The following is an 18,515-nucleotide window of genomic DNA, read 5'->3' as shown; positions in this document are numbered from 1 at the left end:
CTCTGAAAAGACCGCGGGATCAAAAGTATCTAGCCGATACGACTCCCTCCACAATGTTGACGCCCTGGCAGGTGGCTCACCTATTGTGAACAGAAGTGCCGTATGATCGCTGCCTGTATAGCTATCGCAATGGCTCCATGTTGCTCCCCGAAAGAGGGATGAAGTGACAAAAGTAATGTCGATAACAGACCCGTATCCCGCCCGACTGAAGGTGTACTCATGGCCAGTGTTGAGCAGTGCAACATCTAGTGTCGCGAAGATCTCCAGTAGGATACGACCTCTGGCATTTGTTGTTGGGCTACCCCATTCTAGCGCCCAGGAGTTAAAATCTCCAGCTATAATGGCCTTCCGACCCCTAGCATCCTCGGCAAGCTCGTCGAGCACCGTCGTGAATTCACTGAGCTGCATGCTGGGGGCCAGATAGCAACTGTAAAGCCACAAGCTACCATATCGGCCACGTACGAACCCATTGAATGACTTAACATTCGAAAGTACGTTCGTTGAGTTGCCGCATACCCACAACGCAGCTTTGCCATTAACGTCTGTTGACCATGTCCTAGGGCAGCTGGTTCTACAGTGGTGAGGCTCACTGAGAAAAGCTACATCTATACATTTTTCCCTAATGGTCTGCTCTAGAAGATCTTGGGCAGCAACACAATGATTTAAGTTAAGCTGCAAAAACCTTAACATTTCATTTTACGAGCAGCTTCACGGTAAGATGGGCACTTGAAGCTGCCTGCTGAATGGTCCGTCTGCTTTTCACCTTTCCGGATGCAGAGGCTACATTTTGGTGGCTTGGTGCATGCTTTGGCACTGTGACCCATTTCTCCACACCTGAAACAGGCGCCCTTTAAGTCACAGTCGCTGCCGCAGTTTGCTGCCATATGACCGTAATCGAGGCACTTGAAACAGCGTTTAGGCTGCTCCACGGCTCGGATACGGCAAACTACCCATCCTATTCTAATTTTGGACAGCTCGAGCAGAGTTTTAGCTTTCCCAATTGGAAGAGCAACCGTAGCTCTTTGCTGTCCACCAAAAGCTGGCCGAAGCGATTTGATAGCCTCAATGGGGAGTGAGCTATCCTTCAACTCCACCCTAATTACCTCCAAGATCTCCTCTTTGGTCGCTAACTCATCTAGATCGCGAATGTGTGTGTGTGTATGTATGTGTGTGTATGTATGCCTCTGTGTGCGTGCGTGCGTGTGTGTGTGTGTGTGCGTGTTTCTTGTGTAAGCTGAAAGACGCGAAAAATTATTGAAATAGCTATTACTCCAAGGGTTCAGGGGATCTCGTAGTCGAGTAGTCGACGAGTAGTCTCGACTAGAGCTTTCTTACTTGTTTTTTTTTTTTTTTAAGAATTTGACCGATTGGGCAAAATCATTTTGGCAATTTCACTATATGTTATGTTTCTTTATTTAAAGCTTCGCAAACTTGAATTTTAATATAGAAAATTTTGTAAGAATTCAGCACATTTTTTTACATTTCTTAATAATGGCACCTAAGCTAAAAGAGACATCGATAGCTCAGAGGAAAATTATCCTGCATTTGCATGATCAAGGCAAATTTTATGCATAAACTAGAGAGATAATGGAAAGAACCCGATTTTCTATTCGACGCTACGTGCAGCGCTCCAAGGAAGCCCGCAATCTGCAAAGTTCATAAAAATACAGGAAATCCTTCGAAGGGTGCAAGTGAATCCCAAAATAACATCTACCCAGATTGCTGCTGAAGCTACAAAACAAATGCACAAGGCCAAATACAAAGTGCGTGTGGCTAGACGAAACCCGTGCATCAAAGGTGCTTATAAAAAGAAGCGTTTGGACTACGCTAAGGAATATTTTAGCAAGCCATCTGATTATTGAAGTCAAGGCCTGTTCTGTGATGAGTGCAAATTCAATATATTTCGATCGGATGGGCGTAAACTGCTTAGAGAATGCCGAATACTTCGTTTCACAAAAACAATATTACGCCAAGCGTTAAGCATGGTGGTTGTGGGGTGAGGGTCTGGGGTTGCATATCTGCTGCAGGTGTCCGCGAATTGGTATTTGGTGACGGTATAATGAACAAACATTTGTATCTAAGTATTTTGTGTGATAACGCTTGGGGAAAGAATTGGATAAGCGCATCTCAAAACGGGTAATAGCAAAACAAGCCGACCTAAAACAAGCTCTTATTGAAGAATGGCAAAAAATTAGTGTAGACGTCACTCAAAAATAAATTTTATCGATGCCAAACCTATTATCAGCCATTATTAAAGTTTAAAGAATATATACCTAATGCTAATTATAATTATCAATTTTTTTCATAACATTTTTAAGTTTTTATACCCTGAACCCATTGAAAATGGGAAATCAGGGTATAATGGTTTTGTGAAAAAGTATGTAACAGGCAGAAGGTTGCGTGGCAGACCCCACAAAGTATATATATTCTTGATCAGCGCGACGAGATGAGTCGATATAGCTCTGCCCGTCTGTCCGTCCGTATGAGTGCGTCGATCTCAAAAGTTATAAGAGCTAGAAAGCTGAAATTCGGTATGCATACTCGTGTGTACCATACGCAGTACGAGTTTGCTTTATTTTTTCGATAAATCGTCCGATAACTTTTTTATCGAGAATAATCGAAAAATTGATTTTGTTTTTAACCTAGTTTGAACACTTTTAGACCAGGAGTCTTCAAATTTGCGTTGTACATAAAGTTAATGGATACAAAGATTTTGTAATTTACAGATTTTAGATACCACGCCCCCTTCTCCCCCAATTTGTAAAAGACACATTTCAAGTACTGGAGACTTGTGCTTTGGAATGTACACACATATTCACCATATGATTATGCTCTGAATTCATTAAGATCGTATGTCTACAAAAGAAATTATTCAACAAATAAATTTTCATAATATTGCCCAAACTGCAGCGCAACCGAAGCGCAGTCGCTGCTTACTGCGCAGTTAGCAGAGCGCAGGCTTATGCATGCGTGTGGATGCATGTGTATGTATGTGTGTATAAAAGAAGTGCAGAATGATTAGAATATCAGCTTAGAGGGTTCAGGGTATCTCCAAGTCGAGCAGTCTCGATTAGAGTTTTCTTACTTGTTCTCGCTTTTTTCACCTACATCGCCTATGTTGCGCCTCTCTCCTTCCTCCAATAATTTGATTTTTAGAGCGCAGAATTAAGGCAATGTGTCCCGTATTTCGATAGCGACTACGAAATTGTCTAACTCATCATGTAAACTTGCTAGTAATATTATTACAAGCATTTCATCAGCCACCTCCACTTTTATTTCATTTAATTTTTCTACATTAGAAAAATTATTCAAATGTTCACAAACACGGTCTATAGGTGACATTTTAATATACAACAACAGTACTTTACGCGCGGGTCCCGAAGGCATGTAGATCTCGGATAACTTTGTCCACGCTTCTCTCGCGGTTCCACAGTGCTTGATACAGTGCTTTATCTACGACGCTTTTACAGACAACAAAATGCTAGCTAGAGCCTTTTCATCTTTGCTATCAATCCACAGAGTTTTTTTTTGCGTTTATTTTAGCATAAAGTCAAAACAAAAATTTTTATATGTTAAAATTTTGTTTATTTTATATTTTAGAACACCCAAGTTAGGTAAAAAAGTATTTAACATTGACACATAAAGTTCTACTTTTCTGTGTCAGTACTGCTAAAGTCAGCTGATTATGTAAAACATGTTTTGCCTGAAATTGGCGGGAAATATTTCTCAACTTTAATTATTTGCTCTGCTGAAAGTTTCCAGACAATTGAAACAATTACTACGGAAAGCGATTGTCCTGGTATGTAAAACTATAGTCAGCCTTAGTTGTGGTATTGTTCTGTGTTTCTGTCCAATTGTACCTTGTTTTATATATGTGTATTTTTATTATTTTAGATTGAGCTTAACAAGTGTATTTGTGTTTCGTGGATCAGTACTTTTGCATGGCAAAGCGTTGCAAAAAGTGTAATGTGAGATGCTATTAACAAAAGGATTAATAAGAAACTAACCATTTTTGTCCGAATCCACACGTTTTCAAAAAAAATGAACATTTTGTAGTACAACATGAGCTTAAGCGGGTGGAGCTGGTTGACGTTTGGAAACAGTGAAAAAATAGACCAAAACCTTATAAATGACGAGAACAATAAGACTATAAATGAAAACGTGAAATCTTTCGTAAATTATATTAATAAACAATTGCCAAAGTGCAACTCAACTCTGGCAAGGTTTAAAGGAAAGCATGCAAAATGGCTCGAAAAAAAAAACATATTCATAGAAATCTTCGGTCATCGTGCAACAGAAAGAAAAATGGATCGTCCTAAGAGTGTTTATGAGAGCGCTGGTCCTCGACTGAAAAGAAAATTAGCTGCTGAGCTTTCCGATCAGAATAACAACTCATCTTCTTTACTTATACATGCTACTATAGTTTCTGCTAAAAAATCAAAAGAAAAAGATTTAGCTGATGTTTTGAAAGCTGCTGAGAGTTCTAAGAATCTAAATGAGATAACAAGTAAGAAGACTCTAGTCGAGACTGCTCGACTAGGAGATACCCTGAACCCTCCAAGCTGATATTCTAATCATTCTGGACTTCCGTTATGCACATATACATACACACTTATAAGCACGCGCTCTGCTAACTGCGCAGTAAGCAGCGGCGGCGCTTGGGCTGCGCTAAAATGTGGGCAATATTATAAGAATTTAATTGTTGAATAATTGCTTTTGTAAAAATACAACCTTAATGAAACTTTCAGTTATTTAATTATATCTCCTACACCTTTAGAGCTAGAGCTTCCCAAATTTGAAATGTAGACTTATATGTATTTTATACAATTTCGGTTTTTGTTTAAATTTACACCCCACCCCTTTATTCACCCCTTCACCATCACCTTTATAAAAGGCGTATTTCAAATACTAGAGACTTGTGCTTTGCCAAATGCATGCATATCCATGTTATAATTATAATCTAAAAGAAAGTGAAGAAAGTACATCCACAAGAAAAGTTATTAAACAATTAAGTTCTCATAGGAAGCGCACCCTGCAGCCCATGCGTGTTGAGGCGTGGGTGCTTGTGTGTGCATGTGTTTGTGTATGTGTGTATGTGCGTGTGTGTGTGTGTGTGTGTGCGTGTTTCTTGTGTAAGCTGAAAGACACGTAAAATTATTGAAATAGCTATTGCTCCAAGGGTTCAGGGTATCTCGTAATCGAGCAGTCTCGACTAAAGCTTTCTTACTTGTTTTTAATTCTTATTTATAAATTTTTATAAATTACTAAAAGTGCTCCAAATTCCATAAAACTAGGTAAAACATAAGTAAAACATTAAAGAAACATAAATCATGCATACAAACGAAATTTCATTACAATAGCTTTAAATTTAGACTTTATGCCAAAATAAACGCAAAACAAGTAAGAAGGCTCCAGTCGAGACTGCTCGACTGGGAGATACCCTGAACCTTCCAAGCCACTATAGGAAAAAAAACCCGAAATTTTTTTTATCATTTTTAAAATTTTTTTTTTTATTTTCCAATAATAAATCTCTTAACTAATATAAAACGAATTTTTAAAAAATTTTATGGACTGCCCCTACTATATAACGCTGGGCTGCAAGTCAGCCGACCCAGAGTTGCTTTGTATGCAAAAAAAAAGCGCGGGAAAAATTGTGCAACTTTCAAGTTTAGTACTGCGGTAAATAAAAATAAAATTTATAACTTTTAAAATGGAAAACATTACTGATGGTATGTACTATAAATTGTCAATTCAATTTTTTGAGTACATTTGTTTACTTGTCTAATTGTTCAATGTTTTGTTGTTGTGTATTTTAGCTAAAAAATAACAAAATAGTTCGTGTTTCGTGGAACATAACTTACAAATAGAGGAAAGTAGTGATGAAGTTAAATTACAAACGTGTTGTCTGAAACTTCGATTATTAGAGACTTTTAACGTTTTTGCTCCTTTTTGCTCCATTTCGAAAAAATAACGTTTTTATAGCTTAGTATGAGTTTAAGCGCTCAGAGCTTCTAGACGTATGGGCAAGCAACAATCGCCAAGCAGACGCGGTGAAATTGTTTATGATTGAAAAAATTAATAATAATGTGGATGAAAATGTAGAAAACAGTATTTCTACCCAAGTTGCCCAGTTTATTGCTTTTGTTAAAAGATATTTGCCCAGATGTAACCGTATTCTGCATAGACTCAAAGCAACACATTCACGGTGGGTCGAGGGCAAAATATTTATCAACTTAAAAGAAGTTAAGTCCTCGCAAGATAAAGCTGGCAGTAAAGAACTTACTTATGAAAAAGCAGACAGTCGGCTGAAGAGAAAATTAGCTTCTGATCTTGCAAGTCAAGAAGAACACACAACCCAACTGTTTATACATGCCGCATCGGTTTCAGCAAAAAAAGGCAAAGAAAATGATATGGCATTCGTTTTGCATTATGAAGTTATCAGGAACTTTCATATAATATTAATTGCTATCTCCTCCGAACATTATATAAATAGCGATAAATTTAGAGCTTTCTGCGTCCGTACATTTGAAATCTATATGAATAACTATTTTTGGTATCCCATGTCCCCAACTGTGCACAAAGTTTTGATCCATGGATACCAAATAATGGATAGCTGCATAGTTCCTGTTGGTGTTCTCGGAGAAAACGCATCAGAAGCTCGAAACAAAATTTATAAAAATGACAGAAGGTCACATGCCAGAAAGAGCAGTAGGCTAAACAACATCACTGATGTTTTTCACAGGGCATTAGATTCATCTGATCCGCTTTTGTCAAGTCTCTGTCTTAAAAAAAGACAGAAACTTCACAAAAAATTAAAATTTCCAAGCGAAGTGATTGATTTGTTTGCTCTGATTGAGCCTCTGCAAATCGCGCATCAAGATGATACAAATGAAAACTACACATTTTAATTTTTTCATTATATAATAAGCTATATACATTTATTTTTATCTGAAAATATGTAATGTAAGATATATATAATATATAAAGTACACATGATTTCATTAATGGGTAACAAGGAGGCGGGGAGAAGGTGTGGTCAAATTGTTTAAAAAAAAATTCTAAATTCTAACTTAGTCTATCTTAGGTGTATGTATGTAAATTTCAACCTCCTAGCTCTATTTTTAGAATTGATGCCAAAATTTCGGGCTTTTTTCCTATAGTGCAACCTGATATTCTATTCATTCTGCACTTCTTTCATGCACACATGCATACACACGCATCCACACACACGTATATCACGCGCTCTACTGACTGCGCAATTATCAGCGACTGCGCTTGGGCTGCGCTGCAATGTGGAGAATATTATGTGAATTTATTTGTTGAATAATTTCTTTTGTGGACATACAATCTTAATCTTTCAATACGTCATCATATGGTTAATATGTGTGTATATTTCAAAGCACATGTCTCTGAAAAAACAAAGCTGATTTTTCGATTATTCTCGATAAAAAAGTTATTGGATTAGTTATCGAAAAAATATGATAAACTTGTACTGCCTATGGTATACACGAGTATGCATGCCAAATTTCAGCTCTCTAGCTTTTATATCTTCTGAGATCCTTTTGCTCATACGGACGGACGGACGGACAGGGCCTTATCGACTCAGCTCGTCGTCCTGATCAAGAATATATATACTTTATGGGGTCTACGATGATTCCTTCTGCCTGTTACATACTTTTCACAAAACCATTATACCCTGATTTCCCATTGAAAATGGGTTTAGGGTATAAAAATGCCCATTTAATAAATTATACAAATATTTTGAAACAATTGAAAAAATTAATATAACTCGCACCGCTCGGGATTCGAACGCGCGACTGCTCGATTGAGCAGTCACGCAACTACTCACTACGCCACCTCACTTTCGAGAGCTGCGGTGGCAAAACTGAAATAGACTCACTACTGCAGCGCCATCTAGCAAAACTAAACCAAACTAACTGCTGATGTGATTCTAAGAATCTGCTAGAATAAATAAACTATTAAAAACGCACATTAAGTATGGTTAAAATTTCAATTTCGGTGTATTTAAAAATATAAATTAAATAGAAAACTCATTTATGAAAATACTAGCTGGCCCGGCAAACGTTGCATTGCCCTATCCATTATTTCTAGGTAAATAATTGTTAAAAGCTATGTTGTTCAGGTTGGGATACACTCTGATTAATTTATTAATCGGATTTTTATTCAAGCACCTTGTGGTAAACGATATTCTTCGTTTTTTGGTCAGGTGCAAGAACAAATAATGCGGATGGTTTGCCAACACGTGAGCATGCCACGTACAATTGACCATGAGAAAAACACGCATTTTCTAGATTGAGGCCACAAATAGTCAAAGATGGGCCCTGTTATTTGCTGATGGTCATGGCAAAGGCACGACGAATCGGGAATTGAATTCGTTTAAACTCAAAGGGCATATCTGTTGGGATCATCGGAGTCCTAGGAATAAGAACTTAATCTTTTCCTTTGAGTATCAACGCGTGAATCACATTGCTCATCAGTTTTCTTATCACCAAACGCGCAGTTTTGGTTGGTTTAAATTTCTAAGCATGATAACTACCGAGCCAACCTTCAGTTGTAAATTGTGCGGTGGTAAACCAGGCACATCCAAGGAGTTCGACGAAATCGCAACAATTGTCAGAATTTTCACGAATCATCAAACGATATACGTAATAGTTCATCGAACTAACCTTCTTGGCAGTTTTCTCACCTTGCCAAAACATCAGCGGTTATTGTAAAGCGTCATATGAACGGTGCGTTTCAGATATTGTTTGTAGTTGTCCAGTACTACGTCGTGTAAGCACAATATCGCGTGCTTCCAAGCTTTCACCAACAATCAGGATTGCCACTTCATCGATTGTTGGAGCGTTCATGTGTTCAAGCTGGTCTTTTATCTGCTCTGATTACTATTTTATAGTCATCTCTTGGCATGCGCTCTAAAACAGACTTGAACAGCTTGACCAATCTTGGAGAATTGCTCTTTTCATAGCTGTGTTGATTTCTTGACGCCAGTCAAGTTGTTATTCCATATTGCCCATGAAGTATTTTTGCAAGAATTTGTGCTGTGCATCTTCAATAGGTTGCAATGTTCCAATGCGATGGCAAATTTGGCCTTGAATCTTTAAATTCAAAGCCATAGTTAGATTTACAAACACTTTTTACAGAAATCTAACAAACTACATTATTCCTTTTTATACCCTGAACCCATTTTCAATGGGAAATCAGGGTATAATGGTTTTGTTGAAATGTATGTAACAGGCAGAAGGAGGCGTGGCAGATCCCACAAACTATATATATTCTTGATCAGGGCGACGAGCAAAGTTGATTTGGACCTGTCCGTCTGTCCGTTCTTCCGTCCGTATGTATGAACGCGTCGATCTCAGAAGATATAAGAGCTAGAGAATGAAATGATATGAATGAAATTTTTTTCCTAGGTCCGTGTATACCACGCGCATATCAAGTTTTTCTCTATATATCGATAACTATTCCCGATATTTTATTATCGATTAAAAACCTTATCGAAAGCTAGTTATTTAATTATATCTCCTACACCTTTAGAGCTAGAGCTTCCAAATTTTAAATGTAGACTTATATGTATTTTATATAATTTCGATTTTTGTTGTAATTTACCCCCCACCCTTATATCCACCCCCTCACCCACACCTTTGTAAAAAGCGTATTTCAAGTACTAGAAAAGTTTCACTACGATTGTACGTCTAGAAATTAAATTATTCAACAAATAAATTCTTATAATGTTGCCCACACTACTGCGCAGCCCAAGCGCAGTCGCTGCTAACTGCGCAGTTAGCAGAGCGCAGGCTTATGCGTGCGTGTGGATGCATGTGTATGTATGTGTGCATAGAAGAAGTGCAGAATGATTAGAATATCAGCTTTAACGGGTTCAGGGTATCTCCTAGTCGAGCAGTCTCGACTAGAGCCTTCTTACTTATTCAAATTCTGCTATTGATGCCAGAGACCTCAAATTTTGTATATATACTCGGGCTGATCACCCAAGACCAAAAAGTTTTGTCGGATATATGTCGGCCCACAAGGGGCGTGGAAAACCGTAAAAGTTGATATCTCCTAAAGTATAATAGCTAGAAGCTTCAAATTTTGATAATTAAGTTACCAGTAACCTCCTCTATCGATGACCTAAAAAAATTTTCTTTCTCTAGGGGCGTGGCATATCGAAAAATACACATTTTTTGAGGGTAAGCATTCAAACTTTGCAGTTAGGATACCGTTATCATGTTCTAAGAACTAGCCAAAAATGAGAGTTGTTATATATTCAGAAGAACCCAACACAGCGTCCCCAATCAGTAGTACTCTAGTGTGGGAGCGCTTAACTGGCGCCCGAGCAGGGACGCACATTCTTCACGGAAGTAAAGGGAAATGGTGACGTGTCAAAATTCTATAAAAATAACTTATTAAAAAAGCAAGTACAAATAAATTGTTCCAATCCAATTGGGCAATTGTTGGCAAAATTACGAAGTACTTCTGCGATTTGCAAAGTAATGGGGTGAAAGTCCTTGCCATAACATAATAATACAATAAATTATAACATATTTTCTAGCAAGTGTTGGTGCACTAGATAATCCTATAACATAAAAGAAATCGTGGCTAAATGGTGGTATTGGCAATACCTAGGTTCAAATCCGTGCCGAGACGAGTCTTAAAACGAAAATACAAGAAATTTGCAGGCATAATGGTGGTACGAGATTGATTCTCGTATCGAGGTTCAAATCCTTGCCGTAAGACAAATGTCATAAAGAATAAACGTCACAATTTCCACATGTGTTGAATGATGGGTTTCCGTAAACATTAAAAGAAACCTAGTGGTCAAAGTTAAGTTTAAAGCACTAACTATATAACAAAATTAAAAGGCGGTTGTCTGGAAATCTCCAATCAACAAGCAAAGCATTAATATGCAAAAATAAAAACATGAATTGCAGAGACCTTCTATTCGATCGTGGAATAACCCTTACCCTAGTAGGTCCTAGAACCAAAGAGGAATACTTTGGGCTTCCCTTTCGGAAAAGAATAAGTCTGGCAACAATATATAAAAGAAAAAACTAAAATAAATAAATAAACGAAAGTAAGAGAGAGACCAGATGATTGTGGAACCACCCTCACCTAAGTAGGTCTTACACCAAAAAGGATCCTGAGGGCTTCCGAAGCCATATAAAATAATAAAAACTGTTTGCCGGTTCGGTAACAAAAGATAATACAACTAGTAATTGGTAATTCAAGTAATTCTATAACAGACAACGCAATAACACACGTGGTAATACACACACGTAATTCAATACAATTAGTAATTCAATGAAATAATATAAAACAAACAATCAAATTAAGACTAAGGACAAAAAAAGATTTGCAAAGGACGAAGTAAAGGAAAACCGAAATGTGACACTCAAAACAAAAATTGTAAAATATCTTCATAAATCACACATAAGAAATAGGAAAAAAAAAGGGAAATGCACATTTTAATTAATTAAATTGTAATAATCCTCTAACTTCCTTAATTTCCTTAGCACCCATAGCATCCACAGCATTTTACACGTGGTATATCCTTCCTAGTTTCCGAGATGCCAGAGGGAATGAAATAGATGCGCTTACAATGTTAGATGTATTGTCATAACCACAAATGAATACTAAATGTATGGAACTATGAATGCATTGAATTAACTTGAAGGTGGATATCGATTTCCCTCTTTATGATAATTTATGGACTCTGGAACTATCGACTATGGATAATAAATTTATATTGGGCAATTTATATTGGATAAATACCATTATATTGGTATTCTCCCCTTGAATGTCTGACTGGACTCTCCAGCCTCCTTAGATTGTCGAAAGTCTTAACTTATATCACTGACCAGAGAACACATAGACTAGACATGTAGAACAAACTTTTTCAACACCGAAAAAATGCGCTGAGCGGACCGGACAACTGCGTATTTGGTCGGCTCGGTCTTCTGAGGCTCAAGCAGTGAAAATAAGGCAAGACAAAATCAGTGTGCTGCGACTGCTGCCACGAATTGCACGCATTACTAAATGAAGCATGGCTATGCGCTCTTTTTCCCTTACTCACTCTCTCCCTCTCTTTATGCTCTCTCACTCGCTCTCTATATGGTCTCTCAAATAGCAGCAGCGCACAGAAATTGAATATTGTTCGCGACGATCCCAGCTCTTTCCTCTTGAGTGAAGGGTATACCGAAATCATAAAAGCATTTGTCACGCTCATGCAAACAAAATGTAAGCGTTTCGATGGTTATTCGTGGGAAGGGTATGAAAGCGTTGATACGCATAAACAATATAAACAATATGTGTGCATGCTCGTCGCGAAAATGTATTCTTTCCAGAGCTTGCAAATGAGAGTTGAGCGTTTTTTCGTTTATTCTCTTTCTCGCATCATACCCAAAAAAAAATTGTGTAGACACGTCTCTCTCTGAGCGTCACTCTCTGTTTTCTTTAGCATCTGTTTCGCTCAGACGCAATGCGATCACTCATTCGTGTGACGCTCTCACATGAGTGTCGCGTAAAACTAACACGATTTTCCCTCACACAAAGCCTCTCAGCAAAAAACACTTTGACTAACAAACTCAGCAGAAAATGTTTTTGCCTTCGTGTGCATGTAAATACACGCATACATACATACAACAAGTAAGAAAGCTCTAGTCGAGACTACTCGACTACGAGATCCCCTGAACCCTTGGAGTAATAGCTATTTCAATAATTTTTCGCGTCTTTCAGCTTACACAAGAAACACGCACACACACACACACACACACGCACGCACGCACGCACACACAGGCATACATAAACACACATACGTACACACACATACACACACATACACACACACACACACACATACACACATACACAAACAATTACATACATATACACACACAAGCAAAAACACGCATGGGCGGCAGTGACCGCTTACTATGAGAATTTAATTGCTTAATAACTTTTTTTGTGGACGTACGATCTTCAGATTATGATTATAACATGGATATGCATGTAATTGCCAAAGCACAAGTCTCTAGTATTTGAAATACGCTTTTTACAAAAGTGAGGGTGAGGGGGTGAATTTAAGGGTGAGGGGGTAAATTTTAACAAAAACCGAAATTGTATAAATTGCATATAAGCATACATTAAAAATTTGAAGACTCTAGCAATAAAGGTGTAGAGATATAATTTTATAACTGGTTTTCGATATGGGTTTTTATCGATAAAAAAAGATCGGGATGAGTTATCGGTTTTTAATGATAAACTTGATATGCGCGCTGTAATTACGGACATTATAAAAAAATTTGAAGTCTCTAGCTCTTATATCTTCTGAAATCGACGCGTTCATACATACGGACAGACGGACAGACGGACGGACGGACAGACGGATAGACAGACGGACAGGGCCAAATCAACTCAGCTCGTCGCCCTGATCAAGAATATATATACTTTGTGGGGTCTGCCACGCCTCCTTCTGCCTGTTACATACATTTCAACAAAACCATTATACCCTGATTTCCCATTGAAAATGGGTTCAGGGTATAAAAAGAACGCAGCAATCGCGCGTGATTACCCATACAAACGCAACTTACCGTTACTTCTTTAACTCAAGCACACGATCAGTGTTTGACTTGAGGAAACGAAAACAGAAACAACTATCTCCCTCAGAGCGCGAGAGAGCTAAGCCAGACGCGACAAAAACAGTTTCTGTCTGAGTTTTTTTGACTGTGTCACTGAAAGACACTTTTTTGCAGACAACGAAAAAGTGTTAACAGTTATTTGCGAGCTATGATTCTTTCTGTGCAGAACAGGCTGTGCAAATTGTAAAGCCCAAAATTTGCCGTTGGTCTGCCTTGTGAAGTGATTTTGTCTTGCCTTATTTTCACTGCTTGAGCCTCAGAAGACCGAGCCGACCAAATACGAAGTTGTCCGGTCCGCTCAGCGCATTTTTTCGGTGTTGAAAAAGTTTGTTCTACATGTCTAGTCTATGTGTTCTCTGGTCAGTGCTTATATATATAAACAAGTAAGAACGTTGCAGTCGGGCGTTACCGACTGCGCAATACTCATTCACATCCCATCAACAATTTAGTAGTTTAGTTTCGCTCTAATACTGCAGAAAATACAGATTTGCCACGCCCATAAGTGTCTAAGAGCAAAGAGTCGTTTTTATTTTTGCTTAGTGATCAGTAGTTAATATCCTGCGCGAATTAACGCGGAATTGCAAGCAAAATGAACATGTTGTACCAAATCGAAAAGCTTGATGAAAATAATTACGGCGTGTGGCATATGGCCATGGAAAGTATATTGGAAATGGCCGACCTATGGGAAGTTGTTTGTGGCAAATATGAGGGTCAAGATGATGCAGCAGCCGCAAAATGGTGCAAGGATGATAAGAAGGCAAGAGCATATATAACTCTAAACGTAAAGCCATCTCAGTTGATGCATATTAAAAGGTGCACAACAGCCGAAAAAAATCTGAAAAGACTCAAAAAGTTGCACATGCCAGTTGGACCGATTTTAAAGGTGCAAGCATATCAGAAGCTGATTCGATTAAGCATGCAGCAGGGAGATGACATCGTCACTTATATCAATTCATTTGTTGAAATAATTGATAAATTGGCAGAGCTAGATATAACTCTAAACGACGAGTTAAAGGTAATTATGCTACTAGCTATAGTAGCTATAGTTACGCGCGATGAGTTGCCAAAATTTGATGCTGTAAAAATCAAATTAATAGAGGAAGGCACACGAAAGTCAGAGAAGGCAGAAAGAGAATTTAAAGCAGAAACGCAAGCTGTGTATACCCACGCACAAAACAATTCGAAAGAACGGAATAAACAGTTTAACGGAAAGTGTTTCAACTGCGACAAATTCGGGCACCGAGCAAGCGAATGCAAATCAAAGAAGAAGGAACGAGAAGAGGCACGATAGAAAGAGAGTGAGCAGCGAACAAGCAAGCAGTTTGATGCACTGTTTTGCTGGAGAGCAGAAAAGAGCGTATGGTGCGTAGACAGCGGCGCAACATCTCATATGTGTTGCGATCGCAACATGTTTACAAACTACGCTGAAAAAGAAACGCCGATAATGCTAGCTGCAAATAAGTATGTTGCTGCAAAGGGGATTGGAAACGTCAAAATAGAAGGAGAACACTGCATAATAAACTTAAAAAATGTTTTGCATGTGCCCGAGCTCCATATGAATTTTTTCTCAGTGAGCGCAGCAGCCAATTTTGAAAACTCTACATCATTTAAAGGCAAAGTGTCGATTATTAAAAACAATAAAGGCGAAGTGCTGTTAAAAGCAAACGAAGACTGAATGCGGTATACAAAGGCAGTTGACAATACCGTATATACCTCAACAAAACGGCGTTGCAGAGCGTGCCAACCGGACCATAGTAGAAATGGCAAAAAGTCTACTAATTCATGCAAAGCTTGGTGAGTTTTTGTGGGCAGAGGCAGTCACAACGGCTGTATATCTGCGCAATAGATGTCCCACAAAGGCGTTAAATGGAGGCACACCATTCGAAATGTGGAGAGATCGGAAGCCTTCTGTGAAGCATTCGCGAGTGTTTGGATCTCGAGTGTTTGCTCTGGACAAGGCTAAGACAAGCAAATTCCAGGCAAAAGGAAAGGAGTAAGGAGGATCGATCCAGAGAAGCGGAGTGTTATCGAAAGGCGTTACGTTAAATTCATAGAGGGTGAGTTTGACACAAAAAACAATCGAAAATGTTGAAGACACAAATAATGATTTCATGACGATCATAATAAGCCTTGATACACCAGAGCTTACATATCATGAGCAGATGACACCGGATGAGAGTAGCAAATAAGAAGAACGGCAAGAGAACGAAAAGAATCCAGAAGTTGAAAGCAACCACAATGATGCACCAGTGACGCGACAGCAGCGTAGGCCGGGCAGGCCTACTATAATTCGAAATGGTCAACCAGGACGACCAACGAAGCAGTACCAGACGAGGCTCAACAGTGTGTTCGATCAATTAGGCACAGAGACACCTCAATCAGTCGAAGAGGCGTTGCAGAGTCAATACGCACAAGAATGGAGAGAGTCCATAGAAACGGAGTACAGAGCACTCCAAGAAAACAGCACATGGACATTATGCGACCTCCTCCAGCGCAAAAGGCAATGGGTTTTTCGAATCAAACGCGATAAAAATGGAAATGTCGAAAAGTTCAAATCTCGCTTAGTTGCACAAGGAAATATTGCTGGAAACATACGGCATGGGCAAATGCCGGCAAGTCAATACACCACTTGATCCAGGTTTTCAAGTTGAATGTAGCGACGACAACTGCAAAAAGGTAAATAAATTCCAATATCAGTCACTAATGAAAACTATCTCAGAGAAACAACGATCCGCATGCAGAGCATGAAGCTGCAGCAAAACATATTCTTAGGTACCTGGCAGGTATGATGGATTTGGCTATCACATACAGCAAATGTGATGCATCAGCAACAGGATACGCCGATGCAGATTGGGCAAATGACATCCGAGACAGACGCTCATATAGTGGCTACGCGTTCTTTCTCGCTGGCAGTGTATTCTCTTGGACTTCAGCAAAACAGAGTGTCGTTGCTTTAAGCAGCACAGAAGCGGAGTACATTGCGTTAACGTTGGCTGCAAAGGAAGCAGTCTATTTGCGAAGACTTTTAAATGAGATTGGCTGGTTAACAGATGAGAAGCCAATGAAGATCCATGGTGACAATATCAGCTCGCAGCACATTGCACAGAATCCAGTGCATCACAAACGGACAAAGCACATAGATATTAAGTACCACTTTGTTCGTGAAAAATTACAATCTAAAGAGATAGAACTTACATATGTGAATTCAAACTGTAATGTAGCTGATATTCTTACCAAATGTTTACATAAGTCTAAGCATAATTATTTTGTTAAGTTAATTGGTTTATCCTAGCAAAAGATTTGTTAACTAAAAGATTATATGTAGCTTAAGAAGTGTTGAAAATGTAATTGAAATTAGCATTAACATAAGCATACATGTAATCTGGCAACACCATAAGAAGAATGTAATGAACATTATTCTGTTTATATTTTACTCTTTATTAAACCTTTAACCGAATCACAACGTTTTTACTCTCGCTGGCATTGCAACGCAAACATTAAGCCAAATATCTCCAACAGGACCTTCACATCAAATTTCAGCTTTCTAGCTCTTCAGCTAACATGATTTCTGGCATATCGGAAAATGCATTTTCCGCCCCTAGTGGGCATATCGGATTTTAACACTTTATAAATCGAAGATATACACGAGTATGCGTTCCAAATTTCAAGTCTCTAGCTTCAATAGCGTCGAAATAGATTGCATTCATACGGACAGACGGACAGACTGACGGACGGAAATTGCACAAAACCAATTCACTTTCGTGAATGAGTATAAAAAAAAAATTTAGTATCTGCCATGTACTTGGAGGCATATTGACTTACTTTTTTTGATCGGCATCGTTCATGTATCCAGAGGGACAATTTATTGTGGTGCACTTAAAGCTACCTCTAATGTTGGTGCAAATATCATTCTTAAATAAAAAAAATAAAAAAATATTTTTGAAATATACAGATGAAATAGAAAAGAAAATCTAAATCTAAATAGAAAATAAATTTTAGATTTGAATGAATCCGTTCACTATTATGTATGCTATATGTAAATATATGATCTGTATAACCATTAAGGTACTCACCCGACCAGTGCACACATGATTGTTACTCGTTGTATCACATTCATCAATGTCTCGGCAAGAAGTCTTGTCAGACGCCAAAGTGTAGCCACGTGGACAGGAACATTGATACGAACCGGGCGTGTTAATGCAGAAGCTAATAAGGGATTTCATTCAAATGCAAATGATTGATTGATTGATTGGTACGATTAGTGTAATGTATATAGACTAATCTTTAAATAAAGTTTAACAGTTATTAATTTTTTTATGGTTAAGTAGCAATAATTCTGTGACAATAAAAATTTATGATATAAAATTATAACGAGAAAATGGGATGAATCACAAAACAAATAAGAACGAGCTAACGGTACCATAACTGCAAAATTTGAATGCTTACGATCAAAGAATGTGAAAATTAAAAAAAAAAATTCGATTTTTTGAGATAAACTCGATATTCGCGCTATATATACGGACATTTGGAAAAAAAACTAGCTCTTATATCTTCTGAAATCGACGCGTTCAAACATACGGACAGAACGACAGATGGACGGACAGAAGGACATACGGACGGACAGACAGACGGACGGACAGACAGACGAACAGGGCCAAATCGACTCAGCTCGTCCTGATAAAAAATATATATACCTTGTGGGGTCTGTCACGCGTCCCTCTGCCTGTTACATACATTTCAACAAAACCATTATGACCTGATTTCGCATTTTTAATGGGTTAAGGGTATAAAAAAGAAAAACAAGTAAGATCAGATATTCGGTACTTCTTCACTTAGCAGCGACTGCGCTTGGGCTGCAGT

At 38.3% G+C, this 18,515-nt stretch overlaps 1 protein-coding gene and 1 long non-coding RNA gene across 7 annotated transcripts in view; one reads left to right on the top strand and one right to left on the bottom strand.

Annotated features, from left to right (window-relative positions):
* The window catches only part of LOC6585847 (fibulin-1), a 157,017-nt gene that overhangs the window by 47,242 nt on the left and 91,260 nt on the right, over positions 1–18,515 (bottom strand). For all 6 annotated transcript variants that reach the window (XM_044007155.1, XM_044007158.1, XM_044007157.1 and 3 more), the window contains 2 exons: positions 17,729–17,861; positions 17,478–17,566 (listed from right to left, as the gene is read on the bottom strand). In XM_044007155.1, the coding sequence (XP_043863090.1) occupies positions 17,478–17,566; positions 17,729–17,861 (222 nt within the window). The remainder of the gene's footprint in view (positions 1–17,477; positions 17,567–17,728; positions 17,862–18,515) is intronic.
* On the top strand, positions 16,157–17,112 carry LOC116804623. The gene is made up of 2 exons (XR_004364628.2): positions 16,157–16,331; positions 16,397–17,112. It is a non-coding gene; the product is annotated as an uncharacterized LOC116804623 (long non-coding RNA).

This window comes from Drosophila mojavensis, unplaced genomic scaffold, assembly GCF_018153725.1.
Source record: "Drosophila mojavensis isolate 15081-1352.22 unplaced genomic scaffold, ASM1815372v1 contig_151, whole genome shotgun sequence".
In the NCBI taxonomy this organism is placed as follows: domain Eukaryota; kingdom Metazoa; phylum Arthropoda; class Insecta; order Diptera; family Drosophilidae; genus Drosophila; species Drosophila mojavensis.
Note: the sequence above shows the minus strand (reverse complement) of the source record. Positions and strands in the feature narration are given on the sequence as shown.